The sequence below is a fragment of the Coenobita brevimanus genome, chromosome 13 (genome assembly GCF_032717465.1).
Source record: "Coenobita brevimanus isolate Jiangsu-jjx chromosome 13, ASM3271746v2, whole genome shotgun sequence".
NCBI classification, from domain to species: domain Eukaryota; kingdom Metazoa; phylum Arthropoda; class Malacostraca; order Decapoda; family Coenobitidae; genus Coenobita; species Coenobita brevimanus.
Window position 1 is genome coordinate 26,331,433 of NC_136966.1, and position 11,915 is coordinate 26,343,347.

General features: G+C 49.6%; 2 protein-coding genes and 1 non-coding gene across 3 annotated transcripts in view; 1 reads left to right on the plus strand and 2 right to left on the minus strand.

Annotated features, from left to right (window-relative positions):
• Nucleotides 1–1,534: 1,534 nt before the first annotated feature.
• On the minus strand, nucleotides 1,535–1,921 carry LOC145415164 (uncharacterized). The gene has a single exon (XM_080284563.1). It carries the CDS (start codon nucleotides 1,919–1,921, stop codon nucleotides 1,535–1,537), a length of 387 nt encoding a protein of 128 aa, XP_080140689.1.
• A 5,887-nt stretch (nucleotides 1,922–7,808) lies between these two features.
• LOC145415180 (galactoside alpha-(1,2)-fucosyltransferase 2-like) overlaps nucleotides 7,809–11,915 on the plus strand; it is a 123,110-nt gene continuing 119,003 nt past the window's right edge. The window contains exons 1-2 of the mRNA XM_080284564.1: nucleotides 7,809–8,043; nucleotides 8,929–9,032. Coding sequence (XP_080140690.1) covers nucleotides 7,809–8,043; nucleotides 8,929–9,032 — 339 coding nt within the window. The remainder of the gene's footprint in view (nucleotides 8,044–8,928; nucleotides 9,033–11,915) is intronic.
• Nucleotides 9,193–9,311, minus strand: LOC145417252 (5S ribosomal RNA). Its single transcript, XR_013900468.1, has one exon. It is a non-coding gene; the product is annotated as a 5S ribosomal RNA (ribosomal RNA).

Below are 11,915 nucleotides of genomic sequence, written 5' to 3' on the forward strand. Positions count from 1 at the left end.
CGCCTGGAAGGTAGTCTGGTATTCCTGCTATGATGGCAGCGGGCAAGCTCCGGGTCATAGGATCGTGCAGCCTGGGTGGACTTATGTTGTTGTTGCCCCTAGTCCCGGCGCACTGTCGTTGCTCCTCTATGGACTCCTTCTGGGGGTGTCAGGTCGTCCCCTGTGGCACTATACTGCATTTTACCACTGTCTGCTAGGAAAAAGTCACGTCTCTGTGACTGGAGGTGGTAAACTTTGGTGTCGTAGGTGTTATAGACTGGCTGTAGGTGTTGGAGGAGGATGTGCCAAGCTGCGGTGGTGGAGTTCTCATCTTGTTGTTCATCGCAGGTGAGGAAGAGGGTGAATGAGTCGGTGGAGGAGCGGAGGAGTCTTAGGAGGTGGTGAGGTCCTTGGACTCGTTGTTTCCGTCCAAGGGGCGGTGCCCATGTGGCTCGCCGAATATTCATGGCGCTGGTTGTTGTCCTCGGTGCAGGGATATGTCGAATGCTGGAGATGGACGGTGAGTGTGGGGTTTTATGCCAGAGTAATGCGGCGTGGTGTCTCTGGAGAGTGTAGGTGGCCGGGATTTGTGCTTGGTGTATCATGAGTGTAAAATGATTTAGGGCAGGGGTAGGGATGTGATTTTGTGGTGAGGTGGGTGAGGTGAAGAGTGGGTGTATCGGGCAGGTGGGCGGGAGAGGCGACCAGAGCATGTGATGGTTGTTTTGAGGGTGGGTGTGGGTGGTGATGTGGGTGTGCAGTGTCGGCGTGTGTGTGAGGTGCGTGGGGCACATGAGGGCGGCTGTGGGGTGGTAGGGGTGTGGGCAGCACGGCATGGGGAGCGGGGTGTAGGGTGAATGGGTGGTGGCATCGTGGGGGCATGGGCGGCACATGTGGAGTTAGGGGTGTGTGCAGGTGGTGGGCTGGGAGTTGGGAGGGCGGTGGTGGCGGCGGCTGGGGCGGGGGTGTTGTGGGCATAGGAGGTGCGGGGGTGTGGGCGGGACATGCGGTGCTGGGCATGAGAGAGGAGGTGATGGGTTCTGAGGAGGTGGGGGAGCGGCAGGGAGATGGTGGTGTCAGTGGGTTGTCAGGTGAGGTGCGATGCGGCGTGACGGAAGGTGAGGTGGAGGCCGCAGGGGAGGGGGAGGGAGAAAGAGATGGGGAGGGGGATATGTAGCAGTCGTAGGTGGTAGGGGGAGACAGTGCAGGGGTAGTGGGTGGGACAGGGCGCAGGGCCTGGGTGGTGGGCGCACATGCCGGTTTCAGAGGGTGCGGGGAGTGCCTTGGTACTCGCCGGTAACCTGATCGGGGTTAGGGACGCGGATGATGGTGTGGGGTCCCATGAAGCACAGCACGAGTTTGCGGAGGGTGGGGAGCTGGGCTATCATAACCGTGTCGCCCGGCTTGTAGAGGTTGGAGGCAGTGTCAGGGTGGAGGTCCAGGTTGTTTTGGAGGTGAGTCAGGCGGCGTTTGAGATGGTGTAATGGGTCTGTTGAGGGGGTTGAAGTGGGGGATTGCAAATGACTGGCAGGAGGAGGGGTGTTTCCTCGAACACTCATTCGTATGGTGAAATTCTGTCCTCTTCGGGGCAGGAGTTGATGCCCCATTGCACAATTTTTACATGGGCATGCCAGTCATTGTCTTCGGTGGCTTCTATCCGGATGCAGAGTTGATTCATCAGTGTGCGATGGCTGCACATGCATATGGCATTTCTTTGGGGCCAGTAAGGGGATGAGTGGGAGATGTTATAACCGAAGATATGGGCCAGCTCCTCCCAGATCTTACTGGTGAACTCGGGTGCGTTATCTGAGTGGATCACTTGCAGGATGCCAAAGTACGGGAACACGTGCCGAATCAGGTCGTTGGCCAGTGCAACAGCGTGGTGTTCCTTTGCTGGGCAGGCCATGAAGAATTTGGAGCATGTGTCAACGAAAGTGATCATGTACCTGTAGCCTGATTTTGGAGGTAAGGGTCCCACCAGTCGATCGTCAACAGCTGCTAAGGCTTGTGGGCGTTGATATTGCCCGATGGACCTGTGGTATGGGTGAGGTCTTTATTGAGGGCACACGTATGGCAGGTTTGGATAATTTCCTTGGCAAGGGTGGAAGGATTTGACACCAAGTAGGTGTCATTTTGCAGTAGTTTTTTCGTGCCCAGGTGAATACCGTTGTGGGTGTGAAGGTGTCGTAGGGCGTTGAGGGCGGCATTGGGGGCTAGGAGGATATGCCCTGACAGGGTAAGTAGGTAGTCACCCTGGCGATACAGTTTCTTGAAAAGGTGCTGGGGGATCCATGGGGGTCGCTCCTTGCAATGCCACTGCTGGAGGAGGTCTGGTTCCGGCTAGGCGGCATGGATGGGGAGCCGAGAGAGAAAGTGTCCACGTTGGTGTGGAGTTTGCCAGGGTCAAACGAGATTACATAGTTGATTTCCTCCAGGGTTTCGCGCCATCGGATGAGCTGGGCGTTGTGGGTGTCAGACTGCCGCAACCACTGGAGGGACTAGTGATCAGTGATGATGGTGACTTGTGTTCCAGATAGGTATGCCTGGAAGTGCTCATGTGCCCAGATGATGCCTAGGCACTCTCCCTTGGTGGCAGCATAATTTTTTTCCGCCTGATTGAGGGTACAGCTGGCACAGGCAATGATGTGCTTGTGCTCCTCTTGGACTTGCACCAGCACAGCACTGATCGCAATTAGGGAAACGTCTATATAGAGCCGGAATGGGAGGGCATAATCGGGAAAGGCCACGAGGGGGGCAGAAACGATCTTATCCTTAAGTTGTTGGAAGGCGGCTCATCTCTCATCCATCCAGAGGATTGGTTCTCCCTTATGGGTCAGATCGTGGTGCGGCTTGGCAATGTGGGCAAACCCCATCACAAAACGGCGGTAGTAGGACGTCAGGCCGAGGAAGGCTCAGATCCTGTGAACGTCTTGTGGTGGGAGTATGTCCGCATATGGCATGGAGTTTGTCTGGGTCAGGAGATATGCCAGCCTGGGAGATGACGTGCCCCAGGAATGTGATGGTTCTGGCAGCCAGGACACACTTGGAGGGCCAGAGTTTGAGGTCTGCCTGTCGGATCCTGGTAAAAACCTGGCGGAGGCGCTGCAGGTAGTCGGCCCAGGTCTGGCTGAAGATTATGACGTCATCCAAGTATGTGAGACAGATCTCCCATGTGAGGCAGCTGAGGACGGATTCCATTAACCTGGAGAAGGTGGCGGGGGCGTTACAGAGGCCGAAGGGGAAAACATTAAATTCCTAATGTTTCCCGTTGCTGGCCGAGAAGACGGTTTTACCTCTGTCCTCTGGGCTCACTGGGACCTGCCAATACCCTGACTGGACGTCGAGGGTAGAGAACCAGGAGGCGCTGTATAGGGAATCCAGGGAGTCGTGTATGTGGGGAAGTGGAGTGGCATCCTTGGTGGTTACGTTGTTAAGCCAGCGGTAATCAACGCAGAACCGCATCGTGCTATCCTTTTTCTCACGAGGACGACGGGGGAGGACCAGGGGCTGGTGGAGGGAGAGACGACTCAGACTTCGATCATCTCCTGTATCTGGTGGTTTTCCTCTTCCCGCTGTTTGGAGTTCTTCTGCCGGGATGGCTGTCGGATCGATGGGCCCATTGTATGAATCTTGTGAGCCAGGTAGGTGGTGTGTCCAATGTCGGCTGGTCCCACCACAAACAGATCCTGGAAATTCAGGAGGAGGCGGTGGAGGGTGTCTGATTGGTAAGCGGACAGATGGTTGGGGATGGGGGGCAGGGGGACGGGGGAGTGGGAGAGGGAGGGGACGCAGGGCTCAGCTTCCTCCATCTCTCCGATTATGAGCCCTTTAGGGAGGGTGAGGGGTGAGGGGGCGAGGTTGACAATCCAGACTACTGTGTGATGTGGGGCAAGGAAAGTAGGGGGCAGAAGGCAGGCCAAGAGGGTTCCGGGCAGCAGGAGTGGGGAGAATAGGACAGAGGTGCCGGAGGGCTGGCTGAGGGGCACCCATGCTTCATGGTGGGGGGGACTGGTGACAGCGGAGGAAATGGTGACGGGAAAAAAAGAGGGGGAGGAGGGGACAGGGGGGGGGAGGGAGGACAGAGTCTTCCAGCCAGGGTCATGGCATGCAGGTGCAGACGGCCCGAGGGGGGTTTCAGGTGATTTTTGGAACTGGAGCTGTCTGTTGTGGCAGTCAGTGGTGGCTCCTAACTTCTGCAACAGGTCCAACCCCAGGTATCCGTCGTAATTGCAACAGGAAGAGTCGAATATTATGAACTGATGCTGGGTTGAGACCGGTTGATGGGTGTCGATGCGCAGTGCCCGTGTTTCCCCACGGATTGGCAGGAGGCCATCCTCCTCATTCTCAAGGTGAGTAGCTGTTGGGCATAACGGGCCAAAGGTCGATTTGTGACGGGAGAAGTAGTGGCTATATAGGAAGGATCTGGCTGCTCCCATATCGATCAGAAGTCTGGCTTTCACCCCGTTCAGCTTCATTTTGTGGTAAACTGGGGGCGATATTTGGGGAAAATGGCCCCTGCCACCGTGGGATGGTGCAGGGGCGGTCCCAAAAATCCAACTGTCTGGGGTCTCCTTCCTCTCCTTCCGGCTCCTGTTGCCCGGGTTCGGTCTTCTCCACAAGTGCATGTTCGTCCTCTTTACCTCATCCTCTAGAAAGGAAACTTTGCGTTGCCCTGGGATGATGGGCTTTCGTCACGCAGCTTTTAGTTGATCTCTGATATCGTGCAGTGGGGACCTAGAGCTGCACGCGGAGAATTCCCAGGGATTCACTAGGATGAGGTCGGGGTTCTCCCTGTGGCTGGGGTGCCGGTGGGTGGGGTGTGCCCTTGGTGGGCTGGGTGCTGGGGTGTGGCTGGTACGTGGCATAGGCAGATGTGGCCTGATTGAAGGAGCTGGAATCTTTGTTGGAAACTTTCGTACCACGTTGATTTGCTGGGGTGCAGGGCGGGAGGTCAGGAGGCGACATATCAACTGAACGTCCTTATCAATATCTCCAGTTGAGTCATGGATCGTAAAGTGCTCATTGACTATGCTGGGGAGCACTCTCAGAAGAGTGTTAAAGGTGTGTTGCTCTCGGGTTTCATCATCTGCCTATGGGTAGGCAGTAGTGACCAGGCATCTTGCCTGGATGAAAGTATCATCTAAGTTGCCATCAAAAGTTAAACTATCCAGTTGGGACAGTGCCACCACTTTACCTAGTGATGGGGTGATGGCTTGGATCATGAGTTTCGTGAAATTCTGCCAGGTGAGCCACGGAACGATCTTGGGTGCTATATTAGCTGGTGCTTTGCCCAGTAGTGGGAGTGTGACTGCAGTTTTCTGCTTGTCATCCTTGAAACCGATATCTAGCAAAGGTTTAATCATTGCCAGGTATGTGTGAACATCATACAGTTCGGGATCGAACTTAGGTAATTCCACATGCGATTTTGTTGCCATTTCTCAGTATTTCCTGATTACCTCTCTCTTATGCCCAGGTCAAGAACCACCGCTGTCCACCAGTGTAATGCTAGGTGTTTTAGGGGACGGCTTCCCGTCCCTTAAACGCCTAGTGTGTAGCTGGGCTCTCTTTCTAGACCGGAGCTTAGACAAATAGGAGAGAGGCAGGACACAAAAACTCAAGGCAACAACCTTACACGTGTATTACTAAGTTGTACAGTGGAACGGGTAGATGTCACGGATACAGATACACTGGACAATTACAACTCTTACGTCTAGATATGGGTTATCAGTATCACGAAGGATACTGCTTGGGTCGAAATGAATAGCACTTGGGCAAAAGTTTATGTATTTTTAGTTACAGGAAGTCTAAGTTTTATATATTCGTGGAGTAGCTGGTACTGTTTCACTGTTGGTAAGTGTTACTTTAGCACTGGGGTCTTTGTACAGTTATAGTATTAGGAGGTGTCATCAGATGGTAGCATATTCACTATAATAGACCTGTATCTCACTGTGTGACCACGTTCATGGTTGCACTGTCACTTTTACTCACTCTACCACTTCGATATTACCACTGGTGCTTTCTTACTGACTTCCATTATGTGGTTAGTTCACTGCTCTGCCTTCATGTCACTGAGTTACGGACATTGTGCTATCACTGTCACTCCTTTCTGGTCTGGGCGTCGTGGCAGTCAGGTACAAGGGCGGTGGAGGTGTCACAGCCTTACTACTGACGGGGCTGGGTTCTGCCGGGGGCCTCTGCTTCCAGAGGCCACGGGATCATGTGCAGGGGCGTCCTCTCTCATCTGGGGCTGCGGGTGGCGAAGGGCCCTGCGCTTTCAGGGCTGGGGCCGAACATCTGCCTGAAATTCTCGCTCAGGCACCTGATGGAGGACAAAGATCTCCGGCTTCGGGGTGTGGGGAGAGCCCGCCCAGGGGTCCTAGGGGCAGTCTGGGGTTCCCGAGGGCTGCGGTCCTCGGTGCTTGGCGGTGCCGCCAGGAAGGGGCTGCAGCACCAGCCTACGTTGGGATCCGTCAGGTGGGTCCTCTCCAGAGCCAGTTGCAGGGAGAAGTGGCCAGGGGAAGTCACGGGGTCTCTCAAGTACTCCTCCAGGTGTTAGGACTCCATATTATATTTGCAAATCATAATAGATACTGTAGATAGATGAATAGACAGATAGACAGCTCTATGCGAGCCTGGGAATGGGAAATGATCTTGCAAGTTAAACTGAGGAAAAGCTGACGACAGATTAGGAAGTAGCAATGTCAGGAGATGATGCAGTTAGTTTGTCAGCGAAACAGCAGGAGAACAAAGCCTAGTGACCATACACACACATACACACATACTCACACACAGGCTTCTAGAATTTTCCAACCACAGTGTAACACACGTGACACGACCCCTGTTTCACCAGAATTTAGAAAAGAGAGCTCAGAAGGAGAGAGGCCATAGAATCGGCAGGTAGTAGGGAGAAAAGGCTTTGCAACTTGGAAGAGAGAGAGAGCGAGACAGGGAGGTAGCTAGCGGGACTCTACTTATACTCACTCGTGTGTGAGAGACTTTGTTAATATTTCCAAGACAAATAAAAAATGTCCCATACTATTCTTTACCTCTTCTGTCATTGAATGACAAAAGGGAACCAAGTCTTTCTACTTACAAAACTACTCAAGTATAACAACCGCTCGTCCACAAGTCCAATATATACATAACTTCTCTACAAGTAACTACAAAGTTTTTAAAACACAGGCTGGTGACTCCATCTGAGTCTTGGGTAGGAGAACAGGAGTCACCTCCTGACAGAGGAGCGGCTACAGGCCGTCTTCTGCCGTAGGGCCTGGCTACTGGCCGTGGCCTTCTAGGAGCACAGCTACAGGCCGTCGCAAGGCCTGGCTACTGGCCATGGCCTGGGGAAGGGAGCAGCTACCAGCAGACCCAAGGGCACCTTCGGGGTGGCTACAGATCGTCTCCTGACGAAGGCGGGAGCAGCTGCAGGCTGTCTCCTGATTTCCCTCAGAGCGGCTGCAGGCCATCTCCTTCAGGAGGGTTGAGCGGCTACAGGCCGTCTCGGGAAGGGCACCTTCAGAGCGGCTACAGGCCGTCTCCTGACTAAGGCAGGAGCGGCTGCAGGCCGTCTCCTGATTCCCCTCATAGTGGCTACAGGCTGTCTCTTTCAGGAGGGTTGAGCGGCTATAGGCCGTCTTGGGGAGGGCACCTTCAGAGGGGCTACAGGCTGTCTCCTGACGAAGGCAGGAGCAGGTGCAGGCCGTCTCCTGATTTCCCTCAGAGTGGCTACAGGCCGTCTCAGGGGTGCTGGCAGAAGTTGGAGAAACAGCTCCACCCCAATGTTGGTTTGAGAAGGCTCGCCCAGAAGGTAGTCTGGTATTCCTGCTATGATGGCGGCAGGCAAGCTCCAGGTCATAGGGGCTCGTGGCCCAGGCAGACTTATGCCGTTGTCACCCCGAGTCCCGGCATGCTGTCGTTGCTCCTCTATGGGCTCCTTATGGGAGTGTCGGGTTGCCCCCTGTGGCACTATACTGCATTTTACTGATAACTATAGGTCTCAGCTGGCTAACACACAGTCTTTAAATCTGTTGCCGGTCCAAAAATGTATTGAGAACTACACAGGCAGTCTGAAATGAAATTTACTGCATAATTCAGTATCATAACTTCAAATACTGAGCGCCACGTCGCCACCTCACGACCACGGACGTTTTTACTTCCATTGACTTACAGACACTTTTACTCTTGTAAAAGTTTATAAATAGCTCTGCATTTCTCAAATATTTTAGCCTCCCAAGGAAAAATTATATTCTTGAGTTATTTAATGCTGATAAATGGAAATAACTGCTATCTTACTGATGAATATTTGCTACCCGAAAGGAGGGGGTAGGGTCTGGTGGAGTTTATTTTCCGGCGACATTCCAGTACTATTTTACACTATAACCAGGCGGTGAACGCCTGGCGAGAACTGCAAATATTTTATGGTACGAAAAACAAGACCGCCAGACGTTCACATTCGTCAGTTCTGACGTTAATTTTTTTTTACAGTATGCCCCTTGATGAAGATAGTATATGTGTAACGGTGTTTTAAATTATCGGAAACAAAGAGAGTAATACACCCTGCTGAATATTGCATTATTTGCTTAATGATTTGGACGATATACTGGGTTAGGATGATTGAAAAAATATTGGGGTGGGCATAACAGTGAGACAGAACTCATGGCATATGAGACTGGCTAATATGGTGTAGAGTAATGGGGCAAGGCAGGATTAGTACACGCAATAACGATAGGCATTGTATGGGACACCATCATGGTAGCAGGAACAGCATTTCCTGATAATTTTATTCCTGGAAAAGAATGGGTAGAGAGGAGTGGATATGACGAGAAAGAATGATGGTGGTTGATGAAGGTAGCATGAGGATGAGGTGCCCAGTGCTGAAGGGTAATAGTGGATGGCTGATTACTTTTACTTCCCTTCTCTTTGCTAACAGATATTAAATCTGCCTGACAGAGTGCTCGGCACCTCATGTATTGATGAATGACGGAGGTCGACTGGGCAATAAGATGTGTCAGTACCTGAGCCTCTACCTTCTGAGACACATCTTTGGCATCAGGGTAGGTCCTCACACTTGCTAAACCTTCCGCTTTAATACTATCTTCCATCCATCCATTGCCAGACGCCATGTATCCCAAATGGGGTGGCCAAGGGCTTAGAGTTAATTGTTTTACAGGGAGGGGCACTAATCCTCCACCAACCCCACTTGACACGTAGGGATGCCAACAGCATCTGGTGTTCCCAGGCGGTCACCCATCCAAGTACTAACCAGACCCAACGTTGCTTAACTTCGCTGATCGGATGGGAAGCGGTGTACTCAACGTGGCATGGCCGATCTTAACCCCTTGAATCCAATGACTTCATCACTAATTAGACCTTGCAACTTCCAAATGCAACTTTCTCTGCAAGTTAAGAGAAGCCTATTCTATTCAAGAAGATACTGAATACTATATCTAATCCCACTATTTCAAAAATTCTTGTCTAAACTTAATATCTTAGTAATTTAGTCTTCCCAGCATAAGAGAGAACTTTCGTAATGGAGAGAACAAACAAGAAAAGGACCATCTGGACGCATCACTAACTCGTCCCCCCCTCCCTCTGTTTACCATCTGGGCCCACCTTAGATACTGTTCTTAACATTACGTTATATCAATAACAAAAGATAGGAACTGCTCTGAAATATTTTTCTTTTTTTTTTTTTTTTAGGATATTGCCTTGTCTGTCAGGGATAGTGAAATTGTAGAGAGTAATCGTAAACTTTATGCAAAAAAGCCCGTCGCCAGTGAAAAATTACCCTTTACATATCAAGGAAATCTGCTGGATAGGTTATCCAAGTTAATACGTGCTATGCAATTATCATCATATCTAAAAAGCTGTAGATAACCAAGGCTAGGATTTTGTAGTAAAAGGAGTAGTTTTCAAACATCACTGCAAAAAAAAAAAAGTTTCAAAATGTCATAATAGTGTATGTAGGTTGGTAAGTTTTGGGAGTAGCTGTCAGACAACTTTGACCCCTCCAATCCAATGAAGTGCACTTTATAACAATGGTTCTTGCATAGTGTGGCGACTGATATAAGTTTGTGTAGGTGTGTCTGGCTGCCTGTGTACTGTACTAACAGTATGATTCAGACAGTACTGACCTTATTCTAATCAAAATTGGTGGAAGAGTTGAACGTCAGCCAAGAGGTTGGGCCATTTTTCTTGGAACAATAACTCAAAGGTCAAGGACATATAGTATGGTCAGCTAAAATGGTTTTTACTTATTCTAGACCAGCCTGGTGAAGGGGCTAAGGATATGAGATTAGATTTCGGAAGCAGTTAGTGAAACGTCACGGTCACAGGGCAAGGTCACTTGCTAAAATTAATTCATACAATTGCGTTTCATTTAGCCGGCACACAGTTAAGAGTAAATCATGGGTGAAGGGATTCGAATTTGAGAACAATCAGTCACTTGTCTGGGTCACAAGGTAAGGTTATAGTTCACCTCGTGTGAGTCTGCGAAAAAAAAAAAAAAAATCATATTTGGTGGAGGGATAGAGGTTCAGCCAAGGAACTTATCTTTTTTTCTTTTCTTTTTTAACATTATGGTTAATGTCAGGGTTGAACATTTAATCAGTTTTAATTATTTTTTCCGAGTTAGACAAAACTTAGTTGAAGTGTTCAGAGTAAAGCAAGTATGAAAGAAGTCTTTTGAGAACACTTTGTCAAAGGTCATGGTATCAGGATAAAGTCAGATGTTCGATCGTAAAACTTAACTATTCTATATTCGATCTAAGGAGAAGTTGGTGGAATGATGAAGGGTCAGTAGGGGATGAGGAGAATAGATTTCGAGAAACAAAAAGAGATCATGTTCATAGTGCAATCTCAATTCGGTGTTGATCCAATTTAGACCTCATCTGGTGGAGGCTTAATTGTGATACAACAATTAAGTAAGTCGATTCTGAGAAGAGCCGGTCAACAGTCTGGGTCACAGAGTAAAATACTTGGTCCCTAGTCCACTTATGCGTCACGGGTGTTGCACTGTGTAACTTCTTGTTCGTATGATTTTCACACTTCTTTAATCAGATCTGGACAGACGTATTGGTAATGAGGCACCAGATAAACCTTTTAGTAGCCACTTAGCAAGTTGGATGAGTTTTAAATTCAGCTTAATTTTCCAAAAGTAGATAGAATAGACTGAAATCTTACATTCCCGTACTGAAGAAATAAATACTGCGCGAATTCCAACGCTTTACACTTCAAATTATAAAGTTAAAAGTTTTGCTTCTTTCAAACCTACAGTAAAATGGCTTCTCTCACCAAGAAATGCATCTGTTTTCAGGAACTCTTGGCAAATGTACCTCACTGAACTCAGAGCTTAAATAAACAGGATTCCATTGATTTCTTGTGATTTATTTATGACAACATTAGTTTACTTATTAGACTTTAGCGATAGGAGAGTTGAAGTCTGTGGGAAGAGTGCGTCGAGTTGGTGGGAAGAATGGCTTACTTTGGTGGGAAGAGTGGATCACGCTGGTGGGGAGAGTAGGCTAAACAGTGGGGAAAGTGGGTTGTGCTGGTTGGAAGAGTGGCTCATACTGGTGTATAACAGACCGTGTTGGGAAAATTATAGAGTTGATAATGGGCAGAATTTAACGATATCTTTAAATAACCCCTCAGTATCTTGATGACGTTTTTCCCTCATCCATGCTGAAGACTGAAAAAAATATTCCATTCGATGACGGATGTCTTTTGTTCTTGTTAAAGCTAGCACATTTTATCCATCCTAGGAGAGACAGCCAGTGTAGAAAAGGATTAGTCACCTCAGCCTCACTTCCTCGTTTTATATCATTTTAGCTGCTACAAGACGGTTTCTTGCAACTTTCAAAAGTCCTCTTCTCTTCAAGGAGTTAATGAAGGCTACAGCTATCCCACCTAGCATGCACTGTTTCTCATGAGCTGAA

Excerpts from the sequence above, each read along its gene's own strand:
- LOC145415164 (XM_080284563.1), bottom strand. The coding sequence starts at position 1,921 with ATGATCACTTTCGTTGACACATGCTCCAAATTCTTCATGGCCTGCCCA.